Source organism: Zychaea mexicana (genome assembly GCF_025766255.1).
Source record: "Zychaea mexicana strain RSA 1403 chromosome Unknown BDB00scaffold_3, whole genome shotgun sequence".
Taxonomy (NCBI): Eukaryota; Fungi; Mucoromycota; class Mucoromycetes; order Mucorales; family Lichtheimiaceae; genus Zychaea; species Zychaea mexicana.
In genome coordinates, this window is record NW_026516666.1 from 533,538 (window position 1) to 551,476 (window position 17,939).

Genomic DNA, 17,939 nt, shown 5'->3' on the forward strand with positions numbered 1-17,939 from the left:
TTCTATCACCTCCTCGCGCCAGGAGAACTGCAGCACCGATGGTTTTACGTATAAGTATGATGATGATATGGGATGTTTAGTTGCTGGTAGTGAAGTTTAAAGGCTACAATGCACTTATATACTCGCGTCATTATACTGTTCTTTTCTATGTTTATACTTTGATATAAACGAGCCGAGGAATAACGCGAAAGCACACGCGAAGATGTTCACCGGTATTGTCAATTAGATGTATGCATTCTGACATAAAGTAGAAAGAACAGCTCCACAACTCTATATGATATTGCAACTTAATCGCATGGCGACCATAGCGATACAAAAGAAGTCAAATCAAATAACAACACGTACATTTCTACTTTTTATCAATAAATCTGGCGACCATTGTTGGGATGTGGAGTTCAAAGGAATAAAGACGTACGACGTAAAGTTGATACAGAAATGACGGGCGTGATAATCTGGGTGGGATGTTCGACGAATCAATTCATAATGAAGGTATGAAGGTGGAAAACCATACTTTGATGCATATTGTGTAAACATTTGTTCTATTATACAGTCAATCAGTCATGTTTTTGACCTTTCTACAAGCTGTTATGAAGACGTTGTTTCCTGTGCATGCATATCATCATTCAATAAATCTTCGATGACTTCCTCTCGAATTGTCACTATACTTGAAAGTATAATATAGAGCGCAGGTGATAGTACTACGGCTACTATACAAGTCGTCAACAAAAAAATCTGTCAAGATAACATGCACGCGTTGTGCTTTTGTATCGAAAGCAATAAAATTAGCAGAACAAAGTAGCTTTTCAGTAAAACACACCTCATGAGGAATTGTTGTCAGTATACGTTTTTAGTTCCTGTGAATTGTTTAGTGTGTGTCACTTGCTAGCCAATCGGTTCGCATGAATGTTTTAACCCGATCCTGATTGTTTAATCATACAGCCGCAGCAAAAGCAAAACCTTCTTTCTAACCTTTGGTTTTTTACAGCGCTTGTTCCAATGCAGATCGATGGTACCGTTGCACGTGAAGCATTAGTTCAACTATTGTTTGAAAATCGAACAGAAGATTCGACGATCGACAATGTCACTGAACGACAGACGCCGCAAACCAAACGACGCAAAGTGGCACCACGAATCGATCTACTTGACATTACCTTTCCAATCCAGATCGGTTCAGCCTGGTCCGATTTGCTCAATGATTGTGGACCCTTGAGCGTTTTTGAAAATCAACTGAACACACTTTGGTCGGTCGAACCCTTCACCATTGCCGATGAGCGTTTCATTAAAGCCCAGCTGACGTTTGCCTCATTGAACGGCGACGACGGTGACAATGACCAACGAGCTACTGCCATTGCGGATAATGAAGTGTTGGTATATGCGGCACAGCCAACGGCCAATGGTAATAATAGCGACAGCAACAACAACAACAACAACAACAACAACAACAACAACAACAACAACAACAACAACAACAACGTGTTTCTGGAGCTTGCGCGTGCTTGTCATTCTCAAGTAGTGCATACGTCGGTTCGTATCCATGTCAACGGCATGCATGTCGAAGCGCGTATGAGCGTGTATGCGGAACTTGACAGCCGAGTGCTAGGCAGCAAGGCATTTTTCAATCTCTTTGACCTCCTTTATCCGTCCAAAATTGCTGCGCCTACCAGCACAACCGTAGACGATTTCTTCCGCCATTTACAGCCGCAAATTTGCAACGAGTTTCTTCCTGCGTATCAACCAGAAGCACTGCTTGCTAAACTGGCACCTTTCCAAACCCAGAATTTGCAGTGGATGGTTCGTTTTTGTTGGGTTTTTTTATCCCAGGAGGAGAGAAAAGTTTGGGAAAATGCTCATGTGTGGCTGACTATCTTTTATTGTGTCCCGGTCACTCGTATTTGTTTAGGTCGAACGTGAAGGGCACAAAGCTGTCAATGGTCAGATCCGTACGCTTGAGGAAAACAATGCGCATGAAATATTGCCATTTTTATGGGAAGAGGTTACCCTTCATTCTGGTCAAACAGTTTTTGTCAATCGACTTTCACGCGAACTACTTGCCGAACCAACGCCTGCTTTTGCGTTTGCCAAATCATTGACCAGAAGTGGTGGTGTACTGGCTGATGAAATGGGTCTAGGCAAAACAGTATGGTATGTATCATAGAACTTCCTGCGCGACTATTATTATCACGCGATCAATCATTAAATCATATCAATCTTTTGTGAATTTCCAGTGCTATCGCGCTTATTCTCCTGCACAAACACAATCGATTTGATCCAAAACATCCAAAGGATGACAGTGTCGAGGGACTGATCACATCGGGCGCCACATTGATTATTACTCCATCAGCCATTATCCGTCAATGGGAATCTGAAATTAACAAGCATGCACCCTCACTTCGTGTAAAAACGTATAAGGGCATCAAAGCTTCTGGCGATAGACAAACGGTCACTGCAAATGAGCTGGCTCAATATGATGTAGTATTGACTGACTACAATGTATGTCATGTTTTCATCAAAGGCTGATTTTTTACCCATTCATGGATTTTATCTAAACCCATTAATTTTCTAGGTCTTGAAAGAAGAAATACATCACGCCCGAGCAATTCCTGATCGTGCACGAAGACATGGTATGTGCAAAGACGATAAACTACCTGTGTACGATGACGCAATCATTCTGACAATGTTGGAGTTTTGACATTTTCTTAAACATCTATATAGCTGCGAAGTATCCTCCCAAACGAAGTCCACTCGTAGAGATTTTGTGGTTCCGAGTCATGTTGGATGAGGTAAAAAATATCAATCAGCATTATCTCTCATAGCAACATATCAGACTAAATGCAAAGAGATCGTACATATCATTTAATAACCCTTCACGATTCTAAAGGCACAAATGGTAGAGTCCACAACGGCTATGGTGGGCCAAATGGCACGGATTATTCCACGATGGTATTCCTGGGGAGTGACTGGCACACCCATGAAAACCAACTACGATGACCTGGTTGGATTACTTTTGTTCCTTGGTTTTACACCAAGTATCCAGAAACCAAAAGGCTTTAAAGAGCTGTGTGCACCAAATGCTCCAAACTGGGTTAAAGGATTGTTCTGGCAATTCAGTAAAACAATCCTACGAAGAAACATCAAGGCAGCCTTGATTGACCAGATCTATATACCTTCACAGCACCGACATATTGTCAAATTGACATTTTCTGCTATCGAACAGCATTATTATCAGAGTCTTTGGGAACAGTGTGCGAGAAGTACTAATTTACGACACCTTGATGCGGTCAATTGGACGCCTACTACTTCTGATGACGACGCTGCGACTAATTTTGAAACGTCTGCAGCAGAGTTTCAGCGAACTTATGCAAAATTACGATCATGGGTAAGCAGAAATTGAAGTACACACTTTATCAAGAGGAAGAAGAAGAATCATTAATTTTACGTACTAGCTACTGGCGCTACGTCAAGCATGTGATCATCCTGCTGTAGGAGCCTCAAAGAAAAGAATGATTACTCAAACCGTTCGTACACTTGATGAAGGTAAATAAGAGAAGGAGATAATAAGCTGAACATCACAAAAGTCTCTTTCTTAATGAGGTATTCTAAACGAAATTCGTACCTTTACTATTCATTTACGAGTAGTATTAAATGCACTGCTCGCACAAGCAAGAGACGACGTCGACAACACATCTTCGACTCTTGTAAATTCCCAGCTGCGACGAGGTGGTATGTCTGAAATCCAGAAAAAGTGGCAAGAGGCGCTTGACATATACCTTGGAGCTGTATCACGAGCGTTGGAAATGCTTGATATGGTCAACAATAGAATATCTGAAGCAAAGTCACGACAAGAACAAGAAGAAAAGGAAAATGAAAAAACAGCACCCATTCAACAAGACGATGCTGTAGCAACACATCGATCTACCATCACAACGAAAACCAGCACGACAGTAGAGGGATTGATGCAGCGACATATGAAATGGCTATCTTATTTGCATCGATTTTACTTTTTCGTCGCTGGTATCTACCATGAACTCGAGAAAGGAAAAGAGGAATCAACGTATTATGATAAGGCAGCAGACGTACGACGTCAAATCCTCAGCCGTGCTGAAGACCGGGTAAGTGATAGAAATAAATTATCATTATGCACTCTATGTAACCGTCTTATACTCTTGATCAAATTGTCTCCTTTCTTTATAATTCCCATGGTCGCCGTTATTAGGTCACCATGTCCAAGCGTGAAATACCTAGAATTGCAGTTCCTTTTAACATGATGATTGGTCAAGGCCATCAGGAAGAAACGTTGATCATGTCCTTTGATCGGCTGGATCGAATCAATACTCTATGTGATACCCTGGACTCGCAACTGGAGTATATCAACAAGTGGCGTACAGCCTTGTCTGAATTGCTTTGTTCAAATTTGGTTGATCAAGGAGGAGGAGAGGGAGAAAATAGAGATGTTACAGGTCTGTGTATTTGCCATTCTTTGATAAAAAGATAAAGCAATTTCAAGCTATTAACACTTGCTGTCTTTTTTAACCAGGTGACGAGTATGAGACATCTTTAATGACTCAGGAGGTATGTATATCTCTAAGGCTGACTGGCTTTGTTATGTAAAGCTAAAAGTGCTTAAAAATTGTGTAGAAACTTGATCTATACCAGGATGCGTATCAAGCAATGCTCCGTGATCGAAACTTTTGGGTGAACGGTAACTACAATTTTTTTTTTTGCTAGAGGCATATGTATTGAAGATGAACATCGAATCTGACTATTGCTATTGTCCACCAAACTAAGGTGTCTGGGCAACTGGACTGCAATCAGCCGAGCTATTCAATGACCTTGCGAGCAGTACAGAAGCCAATGTAAGTAATAATGTTTTCACACTATTCATGTAATGTGCTTGCTTTGCTTGATGTTCTAAAGAAATTCATAGGAGATTGTAGTTCTCAAGGCAGAGCTCAGTAGAATCCGTCAAGAATATATGCCCAAAGCACATACACAAGATACTTTGCGAACGGTTGTGACTGAATTAAAAGGATATCTCTCGCGGCCCCATATAAATGAGGTGGAAAAGAGCTTACTGCGGGACGAATACAACCGTCTCTATAAAGCCGCTGCTAAACAAAGAGAGCTTCAAGAGCGTTTAGAAATGTAAGTCATTGCGTAACTACAAAGAAGAAATATACATACTGCTGTTGAACGGACTCTAATGGATCAAGGTATTCCCATCATCAGTGAATATCGACGCTTCACTCAACTTTACAACCATCGAATCGAATACTATCGCAGTTTGCAAGATTTGTCTGATCATGTTCGGGCGTGGGAAAGTCCTCACCCGGCCATCGAAGCACAACGGTTATTCTATGAAGAAGGACATCACGAGAAAAAGATTAAGGAACACTCGGCGCGTTGTCGATATTTGGAAAATCTTGTCAAGGAGAAGAACCACGAGGACAAAAAAGAGCGCAACTGTTTGATCTGTCAATCTGATTTTTCCAAAGGATTGATGACTTATTGGTAAGCAGTATACATAAATATGGATTGTGCTCATGGAGTTCTGGTTCTATCGATACTCAAAGCGCTTTCTCCCTCCCTGGTTATGCTATGTAGCGGCCATATGGTAAGAGTATCATCTAATAGAAAAGCAGTCGTACGTAGCAAACTAGATGGATTTGTATGCTCTAACAAACTATTTAATTATCTAGTTCTGTCAAGAGTGTGCTACAACATGGTTCCGTTTGCATCATCGGTGTCCTCAATGTAATTCACCGGTGAAGTTATCCGAGTGCTATGCTATAGGTAACCATGACGGCTAAAACGTATATGTCAAAGTTTGCTAAAACCAAACCCCTTACTAACGTATATATAAATATGTGATTATTTTTGTGTAGCTTGGGATACTTCGAATGAAGGCAAATCAACTGATTCAACTGAAGATGAACAGAATAAAGGAAACTTGGATGTGGACCGTGAAATATCAAACGAGCTTCTAGCAAAAATTAGTCAATGTGCAATCGAAGAAGGTTTAGGTAAGAAGTTGTATGTCTGGTTAATGAGTAGACATGTTGTTGTAGAGAGACAGAGTCGAAAAAAGATACTTATGGTCTATCTTATTCTTGTTCTAGGCGCCAAATTGGATAGCATCATACGACACATCAAACACATCATTAACACAACCAATGGCAAATCCGTCGTATTTTCTCAGTGGAAAGATGTGCTCAATCTTTTGGCTGATGGGCTGAAAAAGAATGGTATCAATTTTGTACAAGTGGATAATACGGTACGCGACGATCGCATCAAAAATTTCATTGAAGATCCTAGTATCCATGTTATCCTGCTACATTCACGTAGTCAGTCCAGGTATATTTATTTATGGCATTTTTTTTCTCTCTCCCATCCGTTCATTCTCGTTGAACAACACTCTAACTTTTGTGTTTACATGGACTCTACCTTTCAAAACGTTTTCAACATAGTGGCTTGACATTGATTTGTGCCGAAACTGTTTTTATTGTTGAACCAGTCTTGAATGAAGCTCTTGAACGACAAGCTATCAGTCGTGTTCATCGTATTGGACAAATGAAAGAAGTAAGTCATAACACGACGATGAACGTGTGTTTCTTCCCCACGTTCTGTCGACACCTTTTTTCTTTCTTTATCCATGAATTAAGTATGTTTGCTAAACAGAAAGATACATTTAGACAAACGTTTACTGGTATATCATTCAAGAGACAATCGAGGAACGAATCCATGCCATATATAGTGCGAGACATAAAAGAAAGATCCGAATGGAACAAGAAGGAAGAGACGATGTGCTAGATGAAACAGTGCCACTTGCTACACAATCCGAAGGTGGAGGTGAACGAGTCACTGATCAAGATTTACAACGGTGCTTCACTAGTAATGAATCATGGATTCTGAATTTGTAAAAAAAAAAAATAGTACATAGTGCGTATGACATTTGTGTCTTTCCCCCCCCGAACCTCTGTAAGAATTACAGAGGAAATTTACATACAAACAAAAACAAAAATTGGGTGACAGAGGAGCTGGGGATGGTGGGTAGGGGGTAACACATGGTTTTCCTTTTTGACACACACACAGCCATTTTTTTTTTTTACAAGATTATGGTATAATCTGATGACGGTGATGATGCATAGAACAAGATATGGAAGATCTTCCGCTGGAATAAGCAGCAGTGGTTTCGTCTTCTTCGTTATCGAAAGCATAATTAGTGGATGCTGCAGCATTACTACTGCATCGTAAACGACGACCGTTGGTATATCTTGGCTTGCGTACAATAACACGGTCCACCATGCGGCCCAAAGCACCATCCTTGGGCAAGCTTTGATGATGTGAGATCTGTAGTTTTGTAGGAGACACCTTGATTGTTGAGAATCCATAGCCTTCATAGCGCAGCGCGGACCAGTCGGCGATCGGCACACTGGCATTCTCAAACGAGTCTGTGCCTTGGAAGTTTCCAGCGTTACCCACAATAAGCTGGAAAAAGGAAGGTGGTTGATAGTATGACGTGGCCATTCGCTTGTTGTGTGCAAGAGGATATGTTCGTTCATAATTATGGCGATGACCACTAAATAAAAATATAAACACACACACAATGAGTGTTGGTGCGGCGGATTATTTTTTTAAAACATGAAAAGCGGGGTAGTAGTAAACGATCTGATAAAACAAAAAAAAAAAAACTTTACCAGATATAGATATCTACGCGATGCTTTAAAAACAAAGCCTCCAGACCACCAAAGTCAGTCTCTTTGAGCCCATTGCGCATAATGTCCGCCTTGTCGGTACAGTCTTCGGATTCAGAGGGCGAACAATACAATGGGCGATGGGCAAATACCATGATCCAGGGCCTGATGTGACGGTTGGCGTTTGCCTTGGCCAAATCTTGATCCAACCATTGCAACGCGGTTTGGATCTGCTCGGGCGATCCTTCGTCAAAAAACACTTCGGATGAAAAGGAGACGAGGTGCAACGACTTGTAATCGAGCGAGTACATGGTCGGGTCATCGAACCCAGATTCAGCATAGGGATTGATGCTGAATCGGTTCTTGTAGTGTGAAAAATTGTACGTGTTCTCGTGGTTGCCTGGCGCGGCCATGACCGGGATCGTGGCGTAAATGTCTTGCACAAAGTTCATGTATTCGTCGCCCTTGGTTCCGTTAAAGTCAGCCATGTCATAGGCTTGATCTGATGATGTTTATTTTTAATACCCTATATACTGCTTTTGTTTATTTTTGACAGAAAACCCAGAAAGTTGTTACCTCCAGCAAACGCAATAAAGTCATAGCGATGTTGATTTGCTACTCGTAGCAAATTTGGCATGGAAACTGCATTAGATGTGCCCTGAATATGATATATAAACAAAACGGGGCGCGGGGTGGGTTGGGTTGGGGGGGAGATGCGCCCAGTGTATATGTGTTTATGGTTACACGCCACGTCCTTTTACTATCACGACTGTTATTGTTAGCTGTTTATATGCAATCAATATATACCATGTCACCAGTCGCGACAAATTCAAATGTGTCACCCGAAGATGGCGTATGAAACTTGTAAACGTCCGACCACAACGTTGCGCTGCCCTTGACCGACCCCACTTGGTACATGTACAAAGTATCCTTTTTCAAAAGTTTTGATTCAAGATTATGCAGATGCATCGTGTGGTGTGCTTTACCACCATCCACAAATGCCCATCCCTAACACACCATACAGTAGTGGTTAGTACATCATGCTTTTACAAATCAAATAAGAAGGAGAATTAATAGGGTTATACATCAACGCGCTTCACGATTGTGGTAGTCAAATCTTTATCGTCATCTTCAGGCCAATATTGCAACATGGCATCATCGATTTCGTCGTAGGTGGCAAATTGAATACGACAACCTTTGCCATCTGAGATCCATGCCATGTGGATTTGTTGAGGTTCGGTGGGGCCGTAGGTTCGGTTCCAGATCCCGTTCGCATTGAATGTATCTTGAATAGCACGCGTGCCTGGACTTCCTGGCAACGGGACGGCTGTTGTCATGACAACAACAACCATCAACGCAGTGATGACACATAAAAGATAGGTCATGGCTCGCAGGGTGAATTTTTTTTTTTTTTTCTGTTATGTAACAGAAAAAAAAGGCAGGGTAGGAAAGGGGGAGAAAGAAGGTACACACTATACGCCTTTTTTAAATAGTTAGAGAAAAAAAGGGCACATACCATCATGCTGATGATGATGATGATGATGATGTTTATGTATACAATCTGATTTGAAACGGTTACATCGTTTCTGTAGAAAACAAAAAACAATAAAGCATAAGAGAGGCATTCCGTTTGGCTTTTTTTATTTCCAGTAACAGAAGGACATGTGTTCTTTATATTTTTTCTTTATTTTGTTCTTAATGTTTCTGCAAAACATACACTTTTCATTGGTACTCAGACTTGTTTCAAACTAAACATGACTAGTACGTTACATACACACATGTACAAAGATAATTACTACTACTACTACTGCTGCTGCTGCTACTGTTTATCGCAAATCATCATCTTCCTCGCTGCCACCAATATCGATCTCCTCGTCTTCATCGTCTTCTTGGATCGTTGCAAGAACATCGGTTCCAGAGGTTTTTGGTGATGCTGATGATGGAGCTGCATCTGGTGCTTGCGACGGAGCTGGGGGTGATGGTGATGCTGCTGTCGAGGCAGTACTAGTAGGAGTAACCGTAGTGGTAGTATTAATGGTATTAGCAGGTGTTGTAGTAGTAGCAGTAGTAACCGTGTCAGCATGACTTGTTGTTGCCGTCGTCGTCGTCGATGATGATGATGATGATGATGTAGTGATTGCAGGGGTATGTTCTACCACACGATTCGCCAACAACTCGTCTGCCGCGGTATGTTGTCGCAACTTGCTTGGCCGTGTGCTATGCTTTTTGTTGTGTAATTTTTTGGTAGGCACCACGACACGTAACGGTGATGTCAGGCTGCCGCTCCACGAGGCGGATTTTTTGAGTGCCGATGGTGCGATCTTGCCACCTATGCTACGACCGCCAGGACCCTGAGGTCGTCGTCGTGCAGTTGCTTTGCCATGACGCCGCATCGATGATGATGATGACCCTCCAGCTAAAGGTGACGATGAAAAGCCAGTGGTGGTCGTAGTACTGAGTCGATTGCCTGTCGTTGCATGTTGCGCTGCTGCCGCTGCTGCCGCTGCCGCTGCTGCTCGACGTGGGTTCTCCATGATCGGACTACTGGCGCGTCGCAACAGTTCTTCCAAATCAATCGAACTGCCACTCTCCATGGCATCGATGGCAGCATCGCGCATCCGTTTCATACGCAACCGTACTTCTTCCACATCGGTATCCGTGTCTGTGTCCGCATCTTCGTCATCATCGTCTTCATCGACATCAATGTCAACGTCCTCTTCCTCTTCTTGACAACGGTCATCCGAGTCACTACTGTTGACAATATCAACATCGCTTGACTCGTCGTCCTCTTGCTCTTGTTTCTTCTTTTTCTTGGTTTCCTTCAGAGACTGTTTCCGCTTGCGTTTATTGTTGCTCGTTTTTGCTCCGAGGGTGGTGATGACAGGGACAGGTTTGGCGGAACGATCAATAACAGAGATGGTGCGCTTGTCTTCTACATCATCATCGTCGTCGTCTTCAAATGTACCCAACAGTGGCGCTTTTTGTGCAAACTCGACAAATTTGCGTGGATTGTTACTGAGCAAGAACTGATGGAGTTGCGCGGCTGATGTTGTCTGACTGGGTGGTGATAGTGAACGTGGCAACAACACTTTACCGTTCTTGTTGTTGTTGTTGTTGTTGCTGTCGTCATCGTCATGACCATTATCTGCAGTAGCTGTTGTTGTATCATCTGAACCACCACTATGACTGCCATCAGGAGTAGCAGTATTCGGAGAAGCACCATGATGACTGTTTGCCCGCAGAGCCTGCAACGTGAGAGACGCCAATCGACTATCCTTGGTAGGTGGAAACGGAGATGTGATTGCCGTTCCCGCTGGGGGTGCTACTGTCGTTCGACGAGGCGTCATCATGATGGGCACATTGATCGGCAAAGGAGACGGGAAATAAGACTCGATCGAATCACTCAAGAACGGACCAAGACGATGTTGAATTGAACAAGTGACCGCCAACTCTTGTGCACGGCGCAATGGGATCCAAGTACCATACAACTCACTCTTTTTCCTCGGCATACGTCGTCGTTCCATCTCGAAACTGAGAATCATGCTTCGCTCGCTTTCAGTGTCGATGCCACCGGCCGTCAACAGTTTGGTGCCATTAATGTAGCCCGAGTCCAGTCGACGCATGATGCGACATTCCGGGAGTACGCTGTCGGTCGGCGCCAGCACCGCCACACACACGGGAATGTTGTCGACAATGGTTATGTACATGGGTGGGTTGGTCGGCATCGTCGTATGAACAATCTGTTGATGATGTGGGTCTGTAATAAGAGTATTTACAAAAGTAGAAGTCGTCGTTGATGTCGGTGTCGGTGTTGGTGTAGACGTGATGATGGATGGTGTTGGATTGTTGTTGTTGTTGTTGTTGTTAGCAGTAGTGGATGTGGGTGATGATGTTGTGGAAGGATCTTTTCGCAGCAATAGAGTTTCCAAAGCCGGGAATCGGGCCAATGCTGCTTTGAAATCGGATGCAAAGTTGGGTGACGGTGTGGTGGAAGAAGAGGACGATGACGAGGGTGTGGATGAAGAAGACGAAGACGAGGATGATGATGATGGCTTGTTGAGCGATTGCAAGTATGCTGCAAGTGTTTTTGCTAGATCGAATGTGGATGATAAATGTGCCAGGCCCGGAATGGCGGCTGTCAATTGCTGCAGTGCTGCAATATTTAAATTGGGTATGCTCAGTGCTTTCAAAAGATCCAACGGTGATGGCACATCGGCGGAAGAACCAGCGGGTTTGTCGCTACCAGTCGCCATCTTTGCTGCTTGCTGCTGTAACTGCTGTTGCAATTGTTGCTGCTGTTGTGGATGTTGCAGAATCGACAGTGTGGGCGTAAGGAGTGTGTTGATGCCAACTGACTCGGTCGTCTTTTTGCTGTTAGGTGGCGGTGGTGTTTCCTCGTCGTCTTCAAACTTGACAAAGGATTCATCGTCATCCACTTCAACAGCACTTGCGCTCAGTGCAGCTTGTGTTTGTTTCGGCGTTAGAGGGGCTGTTGTTGTTGTTGTTGTTGTTGTCGCCATCGTAGCCAGTGACGGTGGGTGCACCTCTTCTTGTTGTAATTGTGCTACACCCTTTCCATTATCTGATTACAAGAATGAAAGAGAAAGGTCAATGATAAGCCCGAAATGAAAGAGACTATCCTAAAAATGGCATACCAAGCGCGTGATCGTCACCTTGCTTTGAATGGTTGCCATCACCATCACTACCACTGACTCCGTCTTCGTCGCCTCCGTCTTCATCATCCAGCGGATCATCAGTCAACAGCTTGGACAATCCCGGTGAGCTCTCTATCTCAAATTCTTCTACCAGCTCGCGAGCACGACTCAATGGTACCCTTATATACACACAATCAGGACATTTAGTTTCCAATTTTTTTTAAAAAAAAAAGAAAAAGACAAAAGATAACTTACCATGCTCCTCGACATTCAAGTGGACCTTTCGTCAGTGTCACCACCACACGACCGTCCTCGGCTTCTGCGGCAGCATCAAACGAACCTTTGCCCAACACCGGCCGTGCGGCCTTGCGCAACTGTGTGGCATTCACGTACCCCTCATCGAGATAAAAATGCTGACTGTTGCGTCTGTCTTTTGCGCTATCAGCTGCATGACGCGTGCGTAACGCCACATGCTCTGTCGCGCCATCCGTAGAAGCAATGAATCGCAGCACCTTGGTATCGGGTATATCGTCAGGCGAATCGAGCTGATAACATTCGAGTGGACCCAAAGTCTTTTTGATGATTGAATATTTTTGCTGCTGCTGCTGTTTTTCTCGTTGTCGAGAAGTTGTTTCTTCTCCTTCTTCATTGTCGTCGACCACGCCTTGTTGTAAAGTTGACGGTGATGCCTCCTTTTCATCTTTTTCCAAAGCAGGCTCCTCTTTGTCATTTGCAGGTAACGATGGCTGTTGTTGCTGCTGCTGCTGGTCGTTCATGCTATCTTCCTCGCCTCCTTCTCCGTCCTCGTCCGCCAACAGATTAGCACCCGAGGTTGTGCTTTCATCGGGCCACGACTTTCGCCGGGGCCGTGTGACAATCTCTTGCTCATCGACTTCTTCGAGATCACCTGCCTCTGAGGAGGAAGCGACCGCAGCAGCCGCTTCGGCCATTCCCCGTGCCGTGCTTGCAAGAAGTGCTCGTTGCAATAACGATGTTTCTTTGCATCCCATCATGGCTGAAAAGCTTTTCCGCGATGTTGTACGAGCTGCTGATGGGATATATCCGTGGCTGTTGTTGTTTGGGTCTGAGGAGGACGAGGAAGGCGGTTGTTGTTGTTGTTGAGAGGGTGGAGACGAAGAGGGTGAAGATGACGATGCGCCATTGTTATCGCCGCCAAAGTAGGCTTCCAGTTCTGCAACAGAGACGGATTCGGGAGTGGCAATGTTGAATGGAAGTTGATGTGCAGTGGATGAATCAAGGAATACCGGAGCATCAAAGTCTTGTTGTTCGTAATTGGTATGACTGTTCACGTTCCACATGTCGTCGCCCATTAACGAAAATGACTGTCGTCTGGCAGTGAGTCGCGGTGATTCTGCTGCGCCATTGGCTACTGCTACTGCTGTTGCTGCTGACTGGTTGTTGTGATTGTTACTACTATTACTATTATTGATCACTGCTGCTGCTGCTAATCGTTGCTGCTGTTGTTGAAGCAATTGCTGATGCTGATGTGTGTGCTGTTCGGTAGGTACAGCCATAGCTTGAGCTATACTCGGTCGTCGCGTCACGCTCAGTGAGGATCTCCGGCGTGTTTCGACATCAGCCAATGCTTCTTCGCCTTTAAGCATTTCCTCATGATAGTCAGAGTATTCGGCCTCACTTTCGTCTTCTTCTTCTTCAGAAGCATCCATTGCACCGGCTTGTGGTGATGGCGGTAGCGGAGATGACACGGGCGGTGTTGCTGTTGTTGTTGTTGCTGCTGCTGCTGCTGTTTTTGTTGATGTAGTAGCTGCAGCTGTAACAATCGGTTCATGCAGATGCTTTTGTTTGGCAGCAGCCCCGTTGATTGAAGATGGCGGAGAATAAGATGAAAAGCTAGAAGAGGAAGAGGAAGTCGCGGTAACGGGAGAAAGTGGTAAATGATGATGCTGAGTATAATGCTGATGATGATGATGCCTTCGTATCCGCTTGATATGTCGTTCTTCGTCCTCATCTTCGTCCTCCTCATCCTCCTCGTCTTCTTCTTCTTCTTCGAGTTCATCTGATGCATCGTCAGCGTCTTGTTCGCCACCGACAAAACCTTCTTCCTCTGAATCTGACTCTACTGGTGCTACAGTGGCAGCAGCAGCAGCAGCAGCCGCAGCAGCCTTTTCTTTTTCTTGTTTTACACGTTTCTTCCATCGTCGGTCCTCTTTTTCTCGTTCACGACGTGTTCGACGGCGTGAGGAGCGACTCTCACCACCACCACCAGCAGCAGCATTGGACGTGGATTCGGATGATGGCTGTTGTAGACGCAAAGTTGTATCATCTTCAGAAGATAATTCTGACAACTGTTGCTGCGCGAGTTGTCGTCGTTGTCGTTTTGATTGGCGCAGTGGATGTTGTTGTTGAGGCTGTGCTGTTGCTATTTCTGCTGCTGCTGCTGCTGCTGCTGCTGTTGTTGTTGTTGGTTGTGATAATGGCGGAGAGGGAGGTTCGTGACCAGAAGGAGAAGAAGAAGAAGAGGGTGGTTGTTGTTGTGGTGAGGATGGAGGCTCAGTAGCCAGCGAGTAGTTGATTTTTCGTGAATGGTGTTCGTCGAAATGCTTTGCAAGCAGTGGTGGACGAGGAGGATTGTGTTCCGCAGCTCTTTTAAAGTGTTGTGATATACGTGAAGAGACCGTGGCAAACGGTGTCGCGCCTCTATTACAAAGATTCAATCAAACAAATCCAAATCAATCAAAACCTCTGTACTACTATAACCGCCTTGTTCTTTTTTTCTTTCTTTCTTTTACCCTAACGTGGCGTATTTATATTTGACAATGACATTGGCGAGTTCTTTGGGCGAGCTCGGTTTGTTGCCCATTTTCAAAAGCGCTTTGAGAATGGCGGTAAAGACCTTGTCTTTGGCATCGTCTGGGTGAATAGGCACAGGTAGACCTTGCTTGTTGGTCTGCTGCTTTGTTGTATGCGGTACAGCCTTTGACGCTTCACCGCCTTGTTGCTCATGTTCAGACGATGTGGTCAATGCTGCTTTATCTGACATTGGGTGTGTTTGCTTTGTAAAAAAAAAAGAAGTGTGTCTGTGTGTGTGTGTTGATGAGAGAAGTTGAATGGTAGCAGTCTGTATGTCGGAGCGGCAATGTCGACTAACTCTCTCTCTGGTCGTAGAAACAAGGGTGTCTGTGTGTGTGTGGGGGGGAAGAGACGGGTTTGCGCGAAAGGGTATGTGCGGTGATAGAGACAGAGAGAGAGAGAGAGAGAAGGAGGGAAAGAAGTGGGTGGTTTGAAAGTGATAGAATAAAAAAAGTAGAACAGAGTGAGTGACAGACAGACAGCACACAAAAAAAAGAGCGAGAGAGAGAGAGAGAGAGAGAGGAGACACCCCGGAAGCTAAAGTTGCCACACACACACGCACACACACACTCTCTCTCTCGCTCTCTCGCGCTGTCTGGTGTCTGCTATGCACTCTGTGCTCTCTTGAGGGTTTTCCATCATCCATGGCTGTCCATCCTTTTGTCTCAGAGCGGAGTTGGCTTTAAACGTTTTTTTTTTTTATTTGATCGAACTGTGTTACCCTACTTTAGAAGCAGTAACTAAAGTAAGGAAAGGAGAGACACTCATGAAAAGCGCTTGTCTTTATGGACACCGGGCAATGCACTCCAAGACACAGTATCGTTTACAGAAAAAGAATAAAAGCTTTACTTATCTCACTGCATCGAACTGACTGACTGACTGACTGACTGATTGACCGAAACAAATTTTTTTCTTCCAGTTATGTTGTCAGCATGTCATTTTATTGGATGAAAGAAGACAAATCATGCGGCGTTCAGAATATTTTGGGTCGGCTTTTAAGTAGAACTACTATTACTAACTACTACTGCTACTACTACTAATATACATTTGGTTTAATTGGATGATGCTGCTGACATGGATATTGGTAGTGATACCATTGCTGTTGTAGACCGTGCACATCGATCACCTATTTGAGTGAAAATAAAGGTAGTAAATCATCTATCAGTTGAATTGACAGGAAATTTATGCAAACATAAGAAATTGTAGATTGAAGACTTACACAAGATTTCTTTGGATTGACGTCCTGCTCGCTGCTGTTGTTTCTTGTTGCTGTTGCTGCTGCTGTTATTGTCAAGGGTGTTTTCATCAGCAGCAGCAACGACATTGAAAAGCGTACGCTCATGCCAGCGCTTGGCCGTGTGGACTGCGCATCGAGAGCATTGTTGTTTTTGGTCTTCTTGCTGCTGACCGTTCAAAGCGCCGCGTGAAATTTTGGTTTTACCATCGGGCTGTATTGTCACTACCCGACGTTTTCGGCTTACTTTTTCACTATTGACAAATTGGATATTAGCGTTTTGGTGTCGTCATTTCCCCCCCCCCGGGAAGGGTAACGGGTAGTAGTGGTAGTGGTAGTGCTAGCAACTTACTAGAGGCCACAGGCATTGCACAAGAGCCATCGGGTTACTGGGCCACGTCGCCATGTTGGCGTCTTTGTTGCTCCACAGTTGGCACATTTCTTCTTGTCCTTGGGCTTGTCCGCTCGCTTTGACTTGCGCTTGATGATGAGGCTTGATGATGCCCTAGTAGGAGCAGTGACAGTAGCAGAAGGAGGAGGAGGAGGAGGAGCACGACCGAGAAGAAGAGTAGTAGTAGTCGGAGGCGGCATGCATGGATAGACGGATGGCAATGGAGGAGGCATTAATCCAGGTGCAAAGAAACCAGGCATCGCTGTAGGATCAGGCGGAGTTGGGGGCATGGACGAAGAAGACGAAGAATAAGCGCATGACGGTGGTAGTGGTAGTGTTGGCTCACACCAAGACGTTTGCTGGTGTTGGTGTTGTTCTGCTACTGCTGATGTCACAATCACCGCCGCTGCAGCAGGAGAGTTGCAGGATGGCATAAGAGGAGGCGTGTGTGGATGATCTGAAAAGACAGAAGGAGGGCCTTCGGCAAACACGGTGTCGATGGACATATCGCCACCAGCAGCAGAAGCAGCAGCATGAGCAGCAGCATGAGTGCCCGATGGTGTAAAAGTACCACTGGTGCTTGGAGCACTGTCGCAATAGGGCGGCGTATCCACTCGGTCGAGCATGGGGCTCATGTCATATCCGGTGCTGTGATGGTAGGGACTTGGATACGGTGTAGTATCCATCCAGTTGGGATAAGGGCAGTATGATGGGGAACCGACATGGTTGTGATGGTGGCTAGTGTCCATGATCCTTTGGTCGTTGTTGTTGTTGTTGTTGCTGTTGTTGTAAGGTAGAGAAGAAGAAGAAGAAGAAGGAGAAAGGTTACTTTTCCTCGAACCCTTCCCTTCCACAATTTATACAGTGGTGTGGTACGCGCAGACTTAGCAAAAGAATTCATGCGAACTGGAGAGAGTTCCATGCTATTCATTGTTGTTGTTGTTGTTGTCTCAGGTAGAGACATATGCGAGATGCACACACAGACAGACATAGCACACATTCTATGACTCCCTCTCTTACTCCTGAGCCAAAAGGCGCTAACAAGACCCCCACGAATTTATCAATATTGCTTTGTTTTTTGTTTATGCCTACCTACCCCTCTGGCCCCCCAGTACAGAAAAGAGGGTGTCTCCTTT

General features: G+C 44.6%; 4 protein-coding genes across 4 annotated transcripts; 1 reads left to right on the forward strand and 3 right to left on the reverse strand.

Annotated features, from left to right (window-relative positions):
* Positions 1-996: 996 nt before the first annotated feature.
* On the forward strand, positions 997-6,917 carry BDB00DRAFT_867040 (SNF2 family N-terminal domain-containing protein; the record flags this gene model as incomplete). The annotated part of the gene is made up of 20 exons (XM_053126293.1): positions 997-1,791; positions 1,901-2,142; positions 2,226-2,490; positions 2,564-2,621; positions 2,713-2,780; positions 2,879-3,376; positions 3,444-3,534; positions 3,637-4,109; positions 4,214-4,457; positions 4,535-4,569; positions 4,636-4,699; positions 4,786-4,853; positions 4,925-5,142; positions 5,227-5,508; positions 5,602-5,611; positions 5,697-5,790; positions 5,883-6,020; positions 6,117-6,351; positions 6,465-6,576; positions 6,690-6,917. The coding sequence occupies 20 exons, from the start codon at positions 997-999 to the stop codon at positions 6,915-6,917; spliced, it is 4,218 nt and encodes a 1,405-aa protein (XP_052985234.1).
* A 193-nt stretch (positions 6,918-7,110) lies between these two features.
* BDB00DRAFT_754026 (Metallo-dependent phosphatase-like protein) lies at positions 7,111-8,911 on the reverse strand (the record flags this gene model as incomplete). Its single annotated transcript, XM_053118728.1, has 5 exons — positions 7,111-7,576; positions 7,695-8,193; positions 8,268-8,349; positions 8,499-8,699; positions 8,783-8,911. The coding sequence occupies 5 exons, from the start codon at positions 8,909-8,911 to the stop codon at positions 7,111-7,113; spliced, it is 1,377 nt and encodes a 458-aa protein (XP_052985235.1).
* Positions 8,912-9,324: 413 nt separating this feature from the next.
* Positions 9,325-12,530, reverse strand: BDB00DRAFT_328666 (uncharacterized protein). Its single transcript, XM_053116961.1, has one exon. The coding sequence runs from the start codon at positions 12,209-12,211 to the stop codon at positions 9,518-9,520; it is 2,694 nt and encodes an 897-aa protein (XP_052985236.1). The 5' UTR covers positions 12,212-12,530; the 3' UTR covers positions 9,325-9,517.
* A 3,700-nt stretch (positions 12,531-16,230) lies between these two features.
* On the reverse strand, positions 16,231-17,602 carry BDB00DRAFT_935222 (uncharacterized protein; the record flags this gene model as incomplete). The annotated part of the gene is made up of 3 exons (XM_053129185.1): positions 16,765-17,602; positions 16,398-16,666; positions 16,231-16,304 (listed from the first exon to the last, which is right to left on the reverse strand). The coding sequence occupies exons 1-3, from the start codon at positions 17,550-17,552 to the stop codon at positions 16,231-16,233; spliced, it is 1,131 nt and encodes a 376-aa protein (XP_052985237.1). The 5' UTR covers positions 17,553-17,602.
* Between the last annotated feature and the right edge of the window lie 337 nt (positions 17,603-17,939).

What these genes read in the sequence shown, in the direction of transcription:
- BDB00DRAFT_328666 (XM_053116961.1), bottom strand. Translation starts at nt 12,211, where the DNA reads ATGGCGACAACAACAACAACAACAACAACAGCCCCTCTAACGCCGAAA.